The sequence below is a fragment of the Crotalus tigris genome, unplaced genomic scaffold (assembly GCF_016545835.1).
Source record: "Crotalus tigris isolate CLP2741 ecotype Arizona unplaced genomic scaffold, ASM1654583v1 scf7180000024366.1712601, whole genome shotgun sequence".
Classification (NCBI taxonomy): domain Eukaryota; kingdom Metazoa; phylum Chordata; class Lepidosauria; order Squamata; family Viperidae; genus Crotalus; species Crotalus tigris.
This window is the reverse complement of record NW_024100534.1, coordinates 1129155-1149565: the sequence shown is the minus strand read 5'-3', so window position 1 is coordinate 1149565 and position 20411 is coordinate 1129155. Positions and strand designations below refer to the sequence as shown.

Here is a 20411-nt window from a genome sequence, read left to right as displayed (position 1 = left end):
ATACATTTAGAATTGAAGTTTGAACAGTGTAAAGAATGGGTGGGTGGGTGGGTCGTGTGCCATGAAGTTGTTCTCATCTGCTAATGACCACCTAGATGTTTTCTATGATTGAAAAGATGCAGGGAAATAATGAAAGGGCAGGGAAGAAAGTGTTAGACAGATAAAATGTGATCTACAGAGTAATGTGGCATCCAGTTAAGAGTCTATGGCATATATTAGTGACTGGGTAAATTTGACAAATTCTGAGATACTTTATCTAGAGGGATGGGATTTACTTTATGGGTGGCATGCCTATTTAATATTTAATAAAAAAATAGATTGGGCTTTTAAATCTCATATTTTAAGAATTTCTTTACTTAGGATGTGGAGAAAATATTATAAAAGTGATTTTAAAGTACCATTATGGGCTATACCTTGGCATGCGATAGAAGGAATAAAAAGAGGGGTTAAAATGGATATGGTGTCTTATAGACAGTTACTTAAATGGGATGGACAAAACTGGCAATTAAAATCACGGGAAGAATTAGCACAAGAAAATTTTACTTATTCTTGGTTCCAATATAGGCAACTACTAGATAGATGGAAGATGGATTGCAAGGTGGGTTTTCTTAGAGAAGATGAAAATCTTATTAAGCAACTGAAGGATCAAAGACAAACCCACATTAAGAGAATTTATGGGGTTTTAGTTGAATTGGACTCAGAAACGGAACTAATTAAAGATTGTATGATTAGATGGGCGCAGAACTTTGGTGAGCCAGTTTCATTGGACACCTGGGAAACTATTTGGGTGAGAAATGTCAAATTTACTCAAGCACAGAATTTAAGGGAGAATTTTTATAAAATGTTTTATAGATGGCACCTTGATCCACAAAAAATGTCTTATATGTACCCTGACGTGCAACCTAAATGCTGGAGATGTGGTTACAAGGAGGCTTCTTATTATCATATTTGGTGGTCATGCAGAGAGATAAAAGCATTTTGGATCAAAATATGGTGGAATATCCAGAGAATTTTTAGAAGGAGGGTAAAATTCACTCCGCAATTATTTTTGTTAGGTATTGTTACAGATTGTGATACAAAGGAGGTTGTATTGATGTTAAACTTGATCACAGCCGCGAGGCTGTTGGTTGGACAATATTGGAAGAAGGAATCTTTGCCTACATTGCAGGAATGGTTTTTTAAAGTAGCTTATTTGGCGGAAATGGCAAAGATTTCGGCTTTCTTAAAGCAACAAACGCAAGAGAAGTTTTTTGCTATCTGGGACAAATTGATAAAATTTATACAATTTAGATTGGGTATACAAAAATATTATATAGCCTTTTCATAAGTTTTATTTTTATATATATTATAGATATCTTTTTTATATATATAAATATAGAGTTTTTAATTTAATTTTTATTTTTTATTATTATTTCTTAAGCCTATATTCTGCTCTGGGAAGCTCAGGGGGGGGGGAAGGGAGGGTTTTTGGGAGGGGTGTGGGGTGGGGGTTTTTTTTTTTTTATATGTATTGTTTAATTTTTTTTTCTCTTTTGTATATGTTGTTTTTTGTTCTGTATTGTTCTTGTTTTTTTTGTAAAATTTATAAAACTTTTAATAAAAAAAAAAAAAAAAAAAAGAGTCTATGGCATATATTTAAGTATCACAAAAATTCAATTACCTTTTGCTTTCTGAAATTTTGTTGACTACACTCCAATTTTTAATGTATGTAGTCTTTATGTTTTTAAGGAGCACTTGAACTATTTATTGAGCTATAGAGCACAAAATCTACCATTTCACATTCCTTTCCAGCTGCTGCTGGAATGGAAAACCTTATTCAGCTTGTAGCCTACAAAACCAAATTAAGTGTAGTTTCATTATTTAAAGACCATTGATGCTTCTCAAAGGAATTAAGTCTGCTTAATAAACTTGAACTGTCACTTTGTACTATGAATGGATTGTTCAAGTTTTTTTCAGTCAGAATGAGTATGATAAAATCCCATTGCTGAACAATATAGTTTTTCTATCTACTGTAAATAAATTAATATGGTTACAGTCTGATTATTTTATGGAAGTATAGTTTTTGGATTTGTAATTATGCCTGTGAAATATTAGTAAAAGGAGAGAGAGGAGATGGGGGAAATCTGTTTAAATTGCCTAAGAAACATGAAGTCATAATATGCATAAATAACTTTTACAGTATTGATGTCAGCAGTAAGGTAGTGTATAATTCAGCTTCAACATAACCACATTAGTAGTAAGCATTAGAAGTTGCCAAGATAATTTTAAAGTAACTTTTAAATTTTTTCAGCCAAGTCATTTTAAAAGTGCAAGCCAATGAAAATTAGGAGAATATCCAAATATTAAAGAACACCTCATTTTTGGAACTCTTTTTATCTTTGGAATGCTTAGTCCAATTTATTTCAATGTGAATAAGCAAAATGAAACACCAGCTCTATTTTGGCACAAAGTTATGTTAGAAATTTGACATTATATAAAATGTTGTAAGCTAAAGCTAAATTATAAAGTTGTAAGCTAAGGTTTTAGCAACTTCTTTATCATGCACTTTGCAGATTAAGATAATGAATTTATTAAAGAATATATACCACAGATAGAGCTTGCAAACTTAATAAAATAAAATTAAAATATATGAAAACTAAACTAGTAATTGCAGGACAGCAAAAAAAAAAAACCTTCTAAACCTGAAAAACATTTACGTTCCACAGATATCATAATAAAAAGAATATCTCTCTTTATTTAGAATACCTAATGTAAGGCTTCTGACAGAGATTTTATTAAATAAGGAAGCTTGGTTTTCCAAATACTTTCTGTTCATGAAATTACATCCCTGTAATTTTAGTCTCATTTTTTTTTCACTGTGCTTGATTTTTATAACTAGAGCTTGTAGAATTTTAACATTTTGGCTATCAGAATGTTGTCATCAACATAGTGCAGATTATTGATGTTTCTTCTCCAACTGTAAAAACACTCATCATCTTCCAATCCAGTATATATTCAGGATATAAAAAGGGAACAGTATACAATCTTGTCACACTTCTTTGCCAGATATATTTATGTGGTTTGTAAATTCAATAATTTATAATTTATTGTTAGAGTTTCAACTCCTTCTTTTCAACTCCTTTCTTGTTTGTTTAGATAGATTGGGTCAATATAAAAGGGGGGGGGGAAATGACATTGCCATAGGTGTATACTATAGGCCACCCAACCAAACAGAGGTAATAGATGAACCTTTTGCTAGTCAGCTAACTAAGGTATGTAGAAAGCAAATAGTAATGGGGGAATTTAACTACCCTGACATCAACTGGGAGACAAACTCTGCACCAAATGGAAGATCAAACAGATTCCTGACAAACCTACCAGACAACTTTGTCTCCTAAAAAGTAGAGAAGGGAACTAGGGGATCAGCCATATTGGACTTAATTCTCACTAACAGAGATGAAATGATAGAAGGTGTTGAAGCCACAGGAACCTTGGGGGGGGGGAGTGACCATGCAGTATTGGAATTCAACATTATGCAAGCACAAACAATAGAACACAGTCAAACTAGACTCTTGGACTTTAAGAGAGCTAATTTCAACAAACTTAGAGAGAGCTTGGGAAGGATTCCATGGATGAGATTCCTCAAGGGGAAAACAACTCAAGAAGCTTGGGAAATTTTGAAAAGTGAGATTATAAAAGCCCAGTTTAGCACAATACCAACAAAGAAGAAAAATAACAGCTCTCAAAAGAAACCAACATGGCTGTATAAAGAACTCTCTGATAAATTGAAAGACAAAAAGGATAAGTATAAAAAGTGGAAAGAGGGGCACATACCTAAGACAGAATATCAGCAAATAGCCCAAGCCTGCAAAAATGGAGTGAGGAAAGCTAAGACTCAAAATGAACTAAGGCTTGCAACAAAAGTCCAAAATAACCCAAAAAAAGCTTGTAAAAAACAAGAAAAAAGTTAAGAAAATGATTGGTCCACTAGTGGGAGAAAGTGGCAAGAAAGTGACAAGCAACAGGGAGAAAGCAGAAGTACTCAACTCATTTTTTGCATCTGTATTTACACAAAGAGAAAAAACAGTCCAACCTATCAAAAAACAATACTGTAAAAAACAGATTAGAAACACAAGATAGGCAAGAAAATGGTAAGTGAGCACCTGCCCACCCTAGATGAGTTCAAATCACCAGGACCAGATGGATTACACCCCAAGGTTTTGAAGGAACTGGCAGATGTGATCTCAGAACCACTGAACTATATCTTTCAAAGATCCTGGAGCACAGGGGAACTACCAGGGGACTGGAAAAGAGCTGATGTAATTCCCATCTTCACAAAAGGGAAAAAATGGGTCCAGGAAACTACAGACCTATCAGCCTGACCTCAATACCTGGAAAGATCTTGGAAAAGATAATCAAGCAACAAATCAGCAAACATCTAGAGGTAAACAAAGTAATTACCAAAACCCAACATGGGTTTGTCAAAAACAGACAAATCTTATTACATTCTTTGACCAGGTGACAAAATTAGTGGACCAGAGGAATGCTGTGGATATAATTTACTTGGACTTCAGTAAGGCATTTGATAAAGTAGACCACAACCTACTACTTGATAAGATAGAAAAATGTGGGTTAGATAGCATCACCACCAGATGGATTTGTAGCTGGCTGACCAGCCATACTCAGCATGTGGTCCTCAAAGGAACTGCATCTACATGGAAGGAAGTGTGTAGTGGGGTGCCCCAGGGCTCTGTTCTGGGCCCAGTACTCTTCAACATCTTCATCAACAATTTGGATGAGGGGATAGATGGGGAACACATCAAATTTGCAGACAACACCAAGCTGGCAGGAATAGCCAACACTCCAGAAGATAGGCTTAAGATACAGAAGGATCTTGACAGACTTGAACATTGGGTGCTATCTAATAAAATGAAATTCAATAGTGAAAAAAGTACGGTTCTACATTTAGGCAAGAAAAACCAAATGCACAGGTATAGTATAGGTGGTATAGTAGCAACTGTGAGAGAGATAGTAGTATAGCTTAATAGTAGCAACTGTGAGACAGTAGTATAGCTCAATAGTAGCAACTGTGAGAGAGATCTTGGAGTCCTAGTGGACAATCACCTAAATATGAGCCAGCAGTGTGCTGCAGCTGCCAAAAAAGCCAACACAGTGCTAGGCTGAATTAATAGAGGGATAGAATCAAGATCACGTGAAGTGTAAATACCACTTTACAATGCCTTGGTAAGGCCACACTTGGAATACTGCATCCAGTTTTGGTCACCACAATGTAAAAAAGATGTTGAGACTCTAGAAAGAGTACAGAGAAGAGCAACAAAGATCAGGGGCCTGGAGGCTAAAACATATAAAAAACAGTTGATGGAATTGGGAATGTCTTGTCTAATGAAGAGAAGGATGAGGGGTGACATGATAGTGTTCCAATATCTCGGGGGCTGCCACAAAGAAGAGGGAGTCAAGCTATTCCCCAAAGCACCTAAGGCAGAACAAGAAGCAACACATGGAAACTAACCAAAGAGAGAAGCAACCTAGAACTAAGGAGAAATTTTCTGACAGTTAGAACAATTAATCAGTGGAACAACCTGCCCCCAGAAGCTGTGAATGCTCCAACACTGGAAGTTTTTAAGAAGAGACTGGACAGCCATTTGTTTGGAATAGTAGGGTTTCCTACCTGAGCAGGGGGTTGGACTAGATGACCTCCAAGGTACCTTCCAATATCATCATCATCATTATCATCATCATCATCATCATTATTGATGCAATGTTTCCATATCAAGTTATTTTTTATAAGTCTTTGAATCAACAAAAAATATTTTAAATAATGGACAAGACGTGGGAGCAAAGGGAATCAACATTTACATAGTTTGTGGAGAAAGTGAAAAGTGCTTAACTGAGACATGAGCACAGTAGGAGCTTATACAGAAGCTGGGAAATTACTGCTGAGCCACCCTACTAGATTTTAAGAAGTTTTTATTATATTGTTTTAATGTTTGTGTTTGTGTGTACACATTTAGTGAGGAAGAAGGAAGCAGAGAATTAGATGTCCAGGGAGAAAATACTTGCATAGTACAATAATCAATGAGGGGAGGGAGTATGGCAAGTCTAGAGAAAAGAAGGACCCAGAGTGGGGTGAGGAGACATGATAGCCGTATTCCAGTATGTGAGAGGTTGCCACAAAGAGGAAGGGGTCAACTTATTTTCCAAAGCACCAGAGGGCAGGACAAGAAACAATGGATGGAAACTAATCAAGGAGAGAAGCAACCTAGAATTAAGGAGAAACTTCCTAACAGTGAGAACAATTAATCAGTGGAATAGCTTGGCTTCAGAAGTCGTGGGTACTTCATCATTGGAGATTTTTAAGAAGAAACTGGACAGCCACTTGTCTGAAATAGTATAGGGTCTCCTGCTTGAACGGGGTTGCACTAGAAAACCTCAAAGGTCCTATTCTGATTCTGAGATTCTGAAGTTTATTTAAAAAAAAAAGTACCCGTGCTGGACTTAGAATAACTCATACTGGATTTATTTTATAAAACATGTAAAGTAATACACAATCCTACATTATCTACACATGCTAGTGCCTTCAAGATACTCAATTTCGGATTCTAGTAATCATGTCTTCTCCATCCTCTTCTCTTTGAAATTCAATACCTTTCTAATCAAAATACTTGTTCAGTTTTTAAAATCTTCCACTTAAAGATAAGAAAATAACAAAGTGCATGACATGAAGAATTTCAACTGTTTCTAAAATAAAAATAAACTATACTTTGCGAATTAAGGGCTAGAACTGCCACGATTGCTTCCTTAAATCTATTTGTAGATGTAATTAGAAGCCAAAGTTATTACTAGTAGAAGATTGTTTCAAATGAGAGAATGGTTAAACCGCCAGGTAGACCAAAGTTCTAGTTGACCCTTCACCACAGAAGCTCACAGGATGACTTAGGGCCATTCGTTCACTCTCAGACCATTTGATTGTTGGAAGAAAAACTTGAGGAGGGAGCGCTACATACATTAAATAAGCAAAGAAATAAGTAAAATTTAGTTCTGTAACATATGAAGTATTATTTTTAAAAAAGTGTTTTAGGGCATGTACAACACAGTTTGTCTACCACTGCAAATAGCCTCCAAACATCTTTTCCTAGAAACAAGACAATGGTGTAATTTCCATGTCAGGTAAGAACAAATGAAGCTGATTTCTATCAAGTTAAAACATTACTGCTACTTTTTCACTGCTCCCTATCAACTTACAAGGCTGTCCAAAGTTTTTGTCGCAAAGAATGACATAGCTGTGATTGGGGTAATATGTGTTAAACTTCCCTGCATGCATCTGTTCTATAAACTACCGTATAGCACATTATACTGTAACTAGGGTTTGAATTTTAAAGCCTTATACTTTAATATACTTTCTTGTTTTTATTGGTTAAGGATGGACAAATGACTTTCACTCTGTGAATTAATCTGAGGTAATATAAATATGTTTTCCTGCCATGGATAGTCAGTTCATGCATCAAGTTGATGATTAATTCTCTCCATAGAAGTTATGCTGCTAGACTCAGACAATAATCTTATATTCTTGTTATAAACTGAATTCACAAATTAAATAATAGATGTTGTGAATTCTTGTACTGTATCTTGTATTAAGTCTCTTAATTGTGTATGTATTGTATGTTATGCTAAGGAAATTTAGCATCAGGAAATTTAGACAAAAGGAAACAAATTAAGACCTCTTTCTAAAACAATCATTAAGGACATTTCCAGATTGAGGAACAAATGAAGTTGTCACACTTTGCCCCCAAGAACAAGAAAACATATGGCTGTGAAGCCAGAGAATGGGCCCCGTGCAATAGTAGTAGGATGCAAGAATAATTCCTGGAGCATAAGTTTCCATAGTGGGTGGTGCTTCTGACCAATAAAGTGCTAAAGATTATCATCCCAATCAAACTGAGATATTTCAATCATCATCTGTCAATTTTTCCCTCTTTGTTCAGGTAGTCCTCGAGTAGTTCACTTAGCGAAAGTTCAAAGTTATAACACACATCCCCAAAAGTACTTATGACCAGTCATGAAATTGCATATGTTGCAGCACCATTGTGATCATTCGCCCTTATAACCAACCACAGAAATGCTGCATAGAATTTCCTCCCCCTACACCACCATGAACTCCTCTAGTCTTACACTAGCCGAGTTAATGCTGAGGGAGGGAAGGGATGCAGTCAATAGCAAACCTCTCCTTCCTATAGACTTGTGTGTGGGGGTCCTTACACATGCTTCTCCTTTTTGCAAAAGCACTTTTATGAAGAGGGAAAGTGTGTGTGTGTTTGTGTACTCGTGCATGTCCTTGTGCACACTTTTCTTCTTAGCAAAAATGCTTTTGCGAAGAAGGGAAATGTGCATAGGGATGCACACACACAAGCCTGTAGGAAGCAGAAGTTGGCGGCATTCTTCTCCCCCACCATTAACTCCACTAGTGTAAGATTAGTGGAGCTAATGGTGGGCAGGGAGGGAAGTCTAGCATCTAGCAACAATGAGAGGAAACAGCTTCACCAGCATCTCAGAAAGACTTTTCTGTCACATTGCCTAGCCTGTTCTCCTTTCCTACCCAAACATCTTGAGTTCTGGAGATATTTGAAAGGTAAGTGACTGATTGATGACAGAGGGTTGGTGTGGAGAAGGCCCAAGGAACTGTAGGGATCCCAAGGGATGGGAAGCGAAGCATGAGATATCATAGTGGGTGGGGTGAGGTCTTGGATGGCCAGAGGCAGTTAGTCTTGTTCCTACACTAGGCTCCCCACGGTCTTCCCCACCCCTGAGGTATCCCATGCACATTTAATGACCAGGCATTTGATTAACAATTGCATTAGGGAGAGCAGGGATGGGAGTTTGTTCACTTAATATGATTCTGTTAACATCCTCTTGGGTAATGTAATGGGCAAGCTCCATTACGGTCATAACTCAAGGACTACCTGTTCTTGATTCTTTTCTGATCTAGCTCCACTACTTAGAATTCTGGTCCCTATACCTGCTTAAGTCATATTTTGGAGTCTAACCTTGTTAGTTTGCTTCTTTTAATTTAAAAGTCTATGAGATTTGACTATCTGATTGCCCTATGTCAGGGGTAGGCAACCTTGGCTCTTTTATGACTTGTGGACTTCAACTCCCTGGCTGGCTCAGGAATTCTGGGAGTTGAAGTCCACAAGTCATAAAAGAGCCAAGGTTGCCTACCCCTGCTCTATGTTAATGTTATTTCAGGATTCCTAGTGTTTGATATTACATAGCAGGACATGGCTAATTGTAAGATTTCTTATCCATTTTCAGAATGTAAATTCTACATGTTGGAAGTGGAAATGAGGATGAATGTGACTTTCCTATGACTTTACACTAAGGTTTTCACTGGCCAGCATTGCTGACTATTTATTTTTTCACTTAGTTTATGAGGTATTTTAAGACTTTGATTTGCCGGAAACAATCAGGAAAAAAACCCTGCAAGATATTAGTACATGTACTCCTCAATTTATAATCAGAATTGAGACTATAATTTTCCATTGCTAAGGAAGGTGGTTGTTGAGTGAGTCATGCCCAATTTTACAACCTTTTTTGCCATAGTTGTTAAGTGAATCACTGCAGTTGTTCAGTGAATTTTGTGGTTGTTAAGCAAATCTGGCTTCCCCTATTAACTTTGGTTATCAAAAGCCAGCTGAGAAGATCACAAATGGTGATCAGATGACCCTGGGGTGCTGCAATCATAAATACTTGCTGATTGTCAAGCCTCCGTATTTTGATCACATGACCATGAGGATGCCACAATGGTCATAATTGTGAGAACTGATTCTGTCCCTTTTCTCAGGGCTGCTGTAATTTTGGTGGCTAAATAAATGGTTGTAAGTTGAGGACTACCCATATACCAAATTAACAAAAGAAATTATTGATCAAGATTGGAAAATAATTATTAAAACAAGCATGTGCCATACATGTGGTCTGAGGATGTACCCAGTAATTGTGCATCATATTGAAGGTCAGACTTTAAAAGTTGAATGCAAGGCTTAAGGAATGTAACTGTGTAAATATTTTAATAGATTCAAAAGACAGACATAAGACTCAAAGGTCTATTTTTTCCTTCAGAATCAAAGAGGGGTTAAATGTTTTTGACCTCAGCCATTCTGGAGGTTAACTTCAAAAGAGAGTCTGATAATCACCTAGCTCCAGTTCAGGTGTAACAGGAAGCTAAGGTTAATTGAAGACTTCCTGATTTATTATGGAATGCTGAAGAAGGAAAACTTTTGGCACAAGTCTTATATGTAGTTCACCTTATTAAGAATAAATGTTAACCTGTCCTCTGTTTCATGAACTGCAAGAGGCTAATTTCTACAGTCAAACATCTGAGTAGATGATATGAAAAAAATAGTAACTATATAGCCCCTTTTGCAACTCAAGTTCAAGATTTTTTGGTGTTTCATCATTCTGATAGGGGAAAAATATGTTACAAATCTAAGCTAGAATTGTTAGCTCAAATTATCAACATTCTTCATTCTGGAGCCTAAAGTTATTAGAATTTTTCACTAATAGGAATTATTCCATCCTAAGCATTTATTCAGTACTTCTTGAAGTCAGAGTTCAAATAAACTTTTTTGAACGTTTGAAAGGAAATTATAGATTGTCACGTTGACAGGGAAGAGTGTTAGCTTAGATCTCTGAGATGCTATGTTTAATTACACAGGTTCCTGCAAAATTGCTTAAGAGATATTTTAACTGTTTTAACTACTCTCTAGCTCGGTAATACATTGAGGAAATATTGTCAGTAAATTCAGAATGAAGATTTGCATAGCTCTGTTTGAAAATGGGAAAGTGATTAGCAGGCAAAATAGCTGATAATAATTTCAAATGAAAATTAGAATTTCATATCTAGATACAATCCTTTTGTTTTCAGAATTTTTATTCAACATACTCTTATATTTTTATGTACCTCTATATAATGGATATATCTAGTGTATTGATGATAAAAGCATAAGCTTAACCAATTCAAGTAGTGATAGACAATGTTGCAGAATTATGTCCATCAGCTCACAAAGAATTGGGAGTGAATGACTAAGCGACAAAATAATGACACATATTTTTAAAACAGTTTCTTTAATACATGACTTAAAGAAAAATCATGAAAATAGCGTACATTAGAGAAATATGTAATGGATCAATTCTTTGTTCAGCCAGAGTGAAGTGGATCTCTTCTTTATATTTTTTTTGTGATAATACTTTATATGCACTCAGCTTACATACCCATTTTTCTTACCAACTAAAATCGATTACTAATTCTCATTTCTAGATGCTAAAAGAACAAGTTATTTTCATCAAATTTGCTTAAAGGAGCAATTGTCTCAGCTGAAGATGAATGTGTTAGAAAACAAGCATTGCTTTATTTTATAAGAGAAAGATAATTAAATTATCTTGTTTAGGATTTATTGGCTTGTCATGAACTATGCAAACTAATTTTATGTTTTTATTTAAGTCAAGAAAGAAAAATAGTGCTAAACTAGCAATTTTAGATTAGCATTTTTTTTCAAATTATTTTCAGCCTTTAAACAGATTTTTAAAATCTTATTTTGTCACATTTTCTTAGGGATGGCAATCTTTACTCACAGTACAAATTTAAATTAAATTCCCTAAATAAATTTAAATTAAATTGGTAGAAAAATTTGGGGGTTGTATTGACATCATTAGTAAAGATGTCAAAGCCAGAAAAATGTGATTTTTTTCAAACACATGGAAGCCAAATAATATAAATATATATCTAAAGGTAAAGTAATAAAATTTGTTATGAATTCTGTATTTCTTTAATATGATTACTATAAACATTCAATGAACATTAAATTCTAAAACTTTATGATGAGTTATGCAGCATAAATATTTTATATTGGTTGGTTTTCTCAATATTTTTGAAAATATCTCCTCTAAAATCATTTTAATATAAAGAAAAAAAGTTTAAATCAAAATGAAATCTCAAATTATGACCCATTGGTTGCGGATTTTCAAGAAAAGATTGGACAACAGGGCTCCTGCCTTGGGCAGGGTGTTGGACTAGAAGACTAGAAGATCTTCTTACCTAATGATTCAATGGTAATCTATTAAAGATGTTTGGAATTAAATTGTAAAATTTTCAGGTTAACTTTTTGTGTGCAATTATTTTTAGAATTGCTGCCTAATTTCTAAAAAAAAAACCAAAAAATAAAAAAGAGTAACATTGTGAACCAACCCAACCCTCCTCAGAATGAGGTACAATTTTCATTCCTTCTCGTTAAAAGCAAATATGGGAAGAGTTAGTTTTACATTACACCTGAATGACATATTTTGATTTAAAAATAGTTATACATGTTTATGTGTGCTGTATCAACCACAGCACACATATATAAAATTTATTTAATATACAGATTAAATAAATTAAATGGTATTTGGCAGTTTACAAAAATGTAAACATTAAAGCCATATGGTCAGCAAAATAAAAAGTCTTATAATCCTAGATATAAGGGAATATTTTTGCACCTTTTCCTAAACTGTGACAATGAGGGATGGACCAAACAATAAATGTTTTTTTCAAAATATATAAAAATGGCACACACACAAACACACTCTTGTCATATTTATTTAATAACTTTATATGGCCATCTGATTTATAAGCATGACTCTGGGCAACTAAGAGTTAAAACAATGTAAAAACAAAGAAAATTTGAAACAACATTAATAACATAATAACAAAATTAATAACATTAATAACGTAGCTGACAACATACAAGATATTCCACATTTAATGCAACCATAATACAACCATGATCAAGAAATAGGTTCCTCCACCCATCAGGGCCTCATACCTGGGCACAATATCCTTTTTGTTGTATTGATCCTTCCTTCCTTCCTTCCTTCCTTCCTTTAATTAGATAAGGCAGTGAATTAATAAAAGATGACCCATTAAAGATTTTCAAGTCAATTCTATAATGAAAATTAAAGTACATGTTTTCATTATCAGTTTCTGATAACATTTTTTCCTCCTTGTTCTTCTCATGGCTACAAAGGTAAATGTGGATTTAAAACTTCTAAGGTGTTATATATAAATTACACTCAAAAATATATATAAAATATACATAAAACAAGTTTGCTTTGTCATATATCTGATAGTTCTGTCATAAAATTAATTCAAAATATGCATGTGGCTTTGAAGACTTCAAATTATTTATAATTTCAAAATATTTTCAGTATTTAAGATGTGTTCTTCTGTTTCCTCAAAAATAATGTCTGGAATATAGTTGAAAATCCACGCCAAGTTTATGTATACATACTTCTGCAGATCTGATATTTGGGAGAGAAAGAGCTTTTATTGATCTTAAATGATTCATTTATACTAGAAGACATTTTTCACAGACTCTCTAATCCTATTATACCTGATGTATTTTTGTAACCCTATACACCTGCTGTATCAGAACAGGAGAGTGCTAGTTGAATCACAATTTTTTTAATTCATATGCTTTTCTACATTGTACTAATTAGCTTGTGTTTCATTTCTGCTGCACCACTGTTAACCTTTCAACTAATATGTCAGGTGCAGGAAAAGGGACATTTTAGAAGACAGAGAAGTTTAAAATTATAACTCCTTTGTTCTTCCTCAGCAGACATAATTATTCAGAGGTAACTTTAGGATGATGATGTTAGCACAGCAGATGGAATGTATGATAATTCATGCTCCTGACTCCTACAGTTCTTGAGGGTTTTCTAATAGGATTGTTCTCATTTTAAAACAAGAGGTATTTCATAGGCTTTAGCTAAAGCTAAAAGAAAATATAGTACTGTAGTATCAGATTCTGAAATGTAACAAACATTTATTAATTAGTTGTTTTGGCACCACATAATATTGGATAGTAGTGAGTATTTTTTTTTCTTTCCACATAAAATATATACCCTTGTAGTAAAAGTTATTTAGCCAGCTAAGACAACTTATATATAAATTTCTCCATATATACTTTTAGAAAATGTTATTTAGCAAGCTTATCATGTATTGTAAATTACTCTCTCTATAAGCCTTTTATCTGTATTCCTATTTGTAACAATTAAAGCAGACAGCGTGAATGCCCTAATTTAACACTTTCTGAGCAGTGGAGAGCCAGTGAAGAGCCAGAGACAGGAGGGAATTGAAATCCTAGCAAAGACTCTGGACTCTGTCCACTCAACAACCTGTAAGATTGCTTAACAACTGGAACTGGGAGTTCCAAAATTTTGTTTATTAGATTTTTATCCTGCCTTTACTACTTTATAAGTAAATCAGGGTACTGAACATACATACAGTATTACTCCTTCCTTCCTCCTCCTGATCACCCCACAACAACAAACCTGTGAGATGGATTGGGCTTAGAAAGAGTGATGACCCAAAGTCATCCAATCAACTTTCCACCTAAGGCAGGACTAGATTTCACAGTCTTCTGGTTTCAAGGCCAGCCCCTTAACCACTACACCTTGCACTCTGCCGGCACAACTGATCTTTAGTACCACCTCAACTGATCTTTGCTGTCTCTTTCTCCTGCTGTTGACAAGGCATGCCTGGCCTGGCTGCTGAACTAGGTTCATGCTGCACTGAAAGCAGCCCCCTGAGACGCAGCACAGAACTCAGCCCCAGCCCAGCCCAGGACCATGCAGCCCCCTCAGCCCAGTTCTAGCCACATTCTCATGAGGAAACTCATGCATGACCGGGGAAGAAAATCTAATGTGGCTAATAGCTGCCTCAGGAAGAGCCAAGCCAGCCATGTCCTATCAGCAGCAGAAGCAAGAAGACAGCAAAAGTCAGCTGGGGTAGTAGAATATAGCCCCCACCCGGGCCCTAGAAGGGCATAGATCGTGGGGACATAGGTGGGTGGGTAGAGTTAAAGCCTCCTGCGTCATAAATATAAGCAGTCTGCCAAGCATCTGAACTTTGATCATGTGACAAAGGGGGTGCTGCAATGGCCATAATCTTGGGCACCAATGATAAGTCCCTTTGTTCAGCACTATCTTATCTTTAAACAGTTGTTGAATTCATGGCCATAAATCGAGGACTACTTGTACTGTAACCTTATTCTTTGCAATTCTTTTATTTCTTAAATTTTCTAAGGTTGTATTTTGCAGACAAAATATTTGAATTAATTTCCTTCTCTTTAACTGTTGTTCACGGATTTTCCTTTGGGCAGGATCTGTTTTATTTTTAAGAGAAGGTCTGAGCTATTTTCCATTCTAGTGTAGCAAAATAAAAACACTGACAAATAGACAAAAACCTTGATAGTTTGTTTTATTTTTCTGGTCTATAACTATGTTGGAATCCATAATCACTTCTTTAAAAACAGAATGTGGAAACAGGGACAATTAAAATTATAAAATTTACTGGAAAGGGCAGTTAGGTCTGAGTAGTAAATTATTATTTTGCATGGCACTTAGCAAAACCTTTGTAATTTTAGTTCCAAATAACCTGAATGTTTTATTGATTTATTTATGATTTCTTTAATTTTATTTCCTGTTCTCAGTATCCTTACTATAATGTATTTACAGGTTTCTATTTTTATTCATATTTTTAAACATGATTATTTTTAAACAATTCATATATTTGTGTGGCCTATACTCATTTTATTGTAAATTGGCTACATAAATAGGACAATGGAAAAAATGGCTTTTTATATTGTGCATGATAGATATTAATTACTCATATATCTGGAATGCCGGACAGAGGGAAAAGGAAGAATACCTTCATTTTTATTATATTTTCACCAAGAATCTTTAAAAATTCATCAATACAAATATCAAGTTAATATTTTCTAACTGTTGGGTAGATTTGTTTTAATTTGACATTGTGATATTTTCATTTTTAATTGATTTTTCAATTGTAATTAGAGATATATTATCTGAATATTAGTATCTGATACTTTGAACATAACTTTAAATGGTGAGAGGGATATACTAACAATTAATTGGGTTTATAAACCCAAAAGTTGCAATATATTTCTTTTGTCCATCTTCCTGCAAAGTTTTGTGTAACCTATCTTTGTCAGGTTGAGCACAGCTATCTTTACATGGCATGGGCTGATGACTTCCAATCTTCCTATCTCCAATAGGCTTTTTACATTTTAGGGATTAAAAAGGGTTAAAGAAGGGAGGGAAAAAGTAAAACGGCTGCTACTTGATAGAAAAAAGGGTGGGACTCATAATTCTGTTCTTTCTGTCTGTCAGTCTTCTCTTTTTCTTATTTTTCCTTTACTTTTTTATAATTTTATTGTATTCAAACATTCTAATAATACATTTGTTTTTAAGAAAAAGCTTCTTTAGTGGGTAAATTACATCAGTTTAACTGGTTAAAATCACTTTTGAAACAAACCTGCAATAAAGAGATAATGTTCCATATGATGCACCAAATAGTGAAAGATTAGTGAGATATAATTGTATCAAGCCCTTGCCCTCAAAAGCTTGTTTCTGTTTCAACATTCCCTTATAAATTCTTTGCCAATAAGCATTACTACTGAAGAATCACTAGTGGTGGATATCTGAGACACCATGAATAACCTTTTAAATGCGCTCAGCCATGATTACCAGTCACTGAACCATTTATTTCATCTGTAGTCAAAAAAAGTCATAACTTGTACAAGATTTTCACTGAAGGTAGAGAATAGTAGAGATGTTCTCATTGAGCTCACGCACCAGATTCCTTTACTGTTTCATAATAAGATTTTTTTCAATTCCTTAATCACTATCCTTTGCAAATCAGCCAGATGGCTTACTTGATGCATTAAAATAAAGACTCTTGACCAGTATGAGAGACCAAGGTGACATGAGAATGGCTATCAGTTGCTCTCTTAGCCCCTTCACTGATTGAGATATATGGTTTTTGTCCATAAAAACTCAGAGGTTTTTTGTCTATAGGAAATTTTTGACAGATAAAGGTAAATATCCTGTGAATGATGTGCTTCATTTTGTTCCTGATAATATTTTATTTTATGATAATCTATATTTTCCTGATTGTATCTTTGAAAAAAAATGATCAAATTTGTGAGGTTCTCTGTTTTCTTTTCCTATTATTTTCTCAGTTTTTGCTACCAGTGTATTATTCTTATACTGCTCGAAGTAGCAGTTGTTTGAAACTAAACTAGCTGGCTTTTCTCACTGCTAAATTTTTAATTGAATTCCTCACAACAGAACATTTATAACTTAGTGATTTTTTTTGCACCAATATTCTATTAACCATATTTTGCTATCAATGATCTAGCATTTTGTATTTTCTTGGTCAGCTGTGGTTATTCAATAAACGAATCATACCTTAAAGTGATGTCAGAATACAGCCATCATTTATAATTGACATACTTCTTATCATTTCTGTTATATGTAAGCAAAATTACCGAGGTTAAGTAGTACACTGTATATGCTTGTGTAGGTATATGCATGGAAGCTTCCTATTCTGTCCTGAAACCCAACCTGCCCTCTTCCCAATGATTGGAGGATCTAGTCAGTCAGAGTATAACTATTAAGATCCCTGAGAGGACATTGAGTCACCTGTAGACAAATTGATGTTGGTGTTGGTATATTGATGGCCCATCAATTCAGGACACAGGCAAAAATGTCAGACTTGTTCAATGCATCTACATCGCTGCTAATAATTGTATGCTGGGCTACATAACAAGTATAACTCCAAGTTCTGAAGAAAAGTTATAATTCACTTTGTGCTGAAAATATTTTTAATTACTATTACTGTAAAACATTTTCTCTACTTAACCTGTTTAGGCTTCAAAAGAAATTTGCTTTTGAAATGTCTGATTTCAATAATTCAAAATCTTTACTAACCTGGGAACAAACTTCTAATTGAAAAGTGCTGATGGAGGAAATTCATCTGCCTTTTATTTAACAGTGCCTAAATTTGAACTCTGATTATCGTAGTTTTGTCTTTTTTTTTAAAAGGAACTCTAAGCAATAAGAACAAATGAAAGAAATTGCTTGAAAGAAATAGAGATGCTTCTTCCATTCAGATCTCCCATAATAAATAGAAGGAGATCTAATTTAAAGTGCCTTTGTTACAAATAATGGATTTAGCAGAGGGGCTACACTCAGGTATTTGTAAGTGATCAAAGGAAAAATAAGACTCCTTCAGCACAACATGTTTCAACAGAGAGTGTTCTTTGTAAATAGTGACCTGTATGATCAGTTCTAGGACTCTTAACTGTCATGTGACTTTACTATATTGCAATTTAAGTGCAAGTAATATCATTAATTTTACATTTTATATAGAGCTTTTAATTGTTTAATAAGATTGCTTCACAACTTTTCAGCATTGTTGTAAGATAAAGCCATCTTATCCTCATCTTTCAAAAATAGGTATGTAGAAGGGATAAGTATCACAGCACATGATTATGTAGAAAACTCAGTGCCCAGCAAATGTTTAAATATTACATGTCAGGTCTATACTTGTCTTGAATCTAAATAAAGTTTGAGCTAATGTATTAGGTTACATTGATGAACCTTTCTAGATACAATATATCAGTACATTAAATTCCCATTAGCATATTTTAGTTCTTCCAGCTCTTTAGCACCTGAAATAAAGTCTCATTGAATTATACAAAATTCATTCCTTAATAAATACACATTGATTTTATTACATTTCTTTTTTAGTTCTGAGTAAAACAATTTCATTTTGCTAGAAGCTCTGTGATTCTGCACTAGTTTACCGTCCATAGTTTAGTTATCACACAACAGTGTCCCCTAAAATCACCCAATGCTGAATAGATGGAATACAGCTTTCCCCAAAGAACCTCTCCTATTGATACAAAAGAAGAATTTTATTACATATGAATTTTATTGCATAAAATTACATTTTACTGGGGAATGATGGTTATATCACAATTTATGTGACTGAACTGTTAGTAGAGAAAAGCAGTCCATCCTACAATAAGAATAGCATGGTATAGGTTGTTCAGAATCATCACATTTAGAGTTCTTATTTTTCTGAAAAATAGATTGCTTCTTTGCTATCTTGTGAATATTTCAAGAGTTTCATTAATACTATATTTTTTCCAGGTTTTATTTCTTTTCATAAAATCTTTAAGGCACCGAGGAATTGTCACAAACATTGCCATGAAACCCAATCTGAAACAATGGAAACAAGTAATGCTGTTTGGAATATTTGCCTGGGGGCTCCTGTTCCTATTTATCTTCATATATTTCACAGATAGCAACACCACAGATGCAGTTCCTAGTTCCTTCTCATATGTTGAGACTAAAAGACTCTTGCCTATTCAAGGCAAACAGAGGGTTATCATGGGAGCAATTCACGACACACCCTTCTCCGAAACAGTCAATGAGATGCTCTTTAAGAAAGATGTCTTAGATTCATTTAAGTCAGAGACTGGGAATATTAAAAAGTGGACTGGCTTAGATAACAGTTTTGAAAGTGAAGAATTTTTTCCTTCTCAGTTAAGAAGAAAATCCAAAAGCAATTTTCATCAGAGGAGCGGTGATTATTTATTTGCTGCTGGTCAGCCTCAGTTATCAAATAATGTTCAGCGAATAGTGAAATTAAACTCTGCACAGGGAGAGGTTCAGAAGAGGAATATTTTACAGAATACTTGGTTCCCTCAAAAGAAGATAAAGAAAAGACACATAAATCACAGAAGAAGAGAACTAGTTGAAGAGTCTCATGAATGGAATGAAATCTATTCCACAATGTCAAAATCGTTCCTGTTCAGGCTTTGGCGGGGGGATGTCTCCTCCAAGATGCTGAATCCTCGCCTTCAGAAAGCAATGAAAGATTACTTGAATGCCAATAAGCATGGGGTGAAATTCAGAGGGAAGCAAAACTCCCAACTGACTTCAGAACAGCTCTTCTGTGAGCTAAAGGCACATGCAAACATCAGAACCATTGATGGCGAGGAAGCTCCTTTTTCAGTCCTTGGTTGGAAAAAACACGTCCCTCAAACCTCACTGAATAAATTATATCCTCGTGGATTTGGAAGCTGTGCTGTCGTAATGTCTGCTGGTGCCATACTGAACTCTTCTCTGGGGCATGAAATAGGTGGGTAAAGATGTTTAATTTATTTGAACTCTGGTATGTAGCTGAAATTCAGATAACCACGTGTGGGCTATTTCTGTATTCTTTGGCCTTTATAAGATAAGGCAAAAGAAGCACTGGGTTAGACCAAAGATCTAAGACAACATCCTATTTTCTATAGAGGCAACCATATTCTTTTTCTGGGATTAAACAGAACAGCATTTTGTAGCAATCTTCCCATATTGCTATTCTCCAGCAATGTCACTATAGCAAGGAGATTTTCAGTCATCCATATCATAGTTGTCTCAAAAGTATATTTTTCTTCAAAAGACTACTGAACTGTTTTTTCCTTGAGGAGGAAGAAGAAAACATTTTGCTTCTCATCCAAGAA

General features: G+C 34.7%; 1 protein-coding gene across 3 annotated transcripts in view; it reads left to right on the top strand.

The window, feature by feature from the left end:
- The window catches only part of ST6GAL2 (ST6 beta-galactoside alpha-2,6-sialyltransferase 2), a 75585-nt gene that overhangs the window by 24464 nt on the left and 30710 nt on the right, over positions 1 to 20411 (top strand). For all 3 annotated transcript variants that reach the window (XM_039327742.1, XM_039327741.1, XM_039327743.1), the window contains one exon: positions 19051 to 20044. In XM_039327742.1, the coding sequence (XP_039183676.1) occupies positions 19108 to 20044 (937 nt within the window). In that variant the 5' untranslated portion in view covers positions 19051 to 19107. The remainder of the gene's footprint in view (positions 1 to 19050; positions 20045 to 20411) is intronic.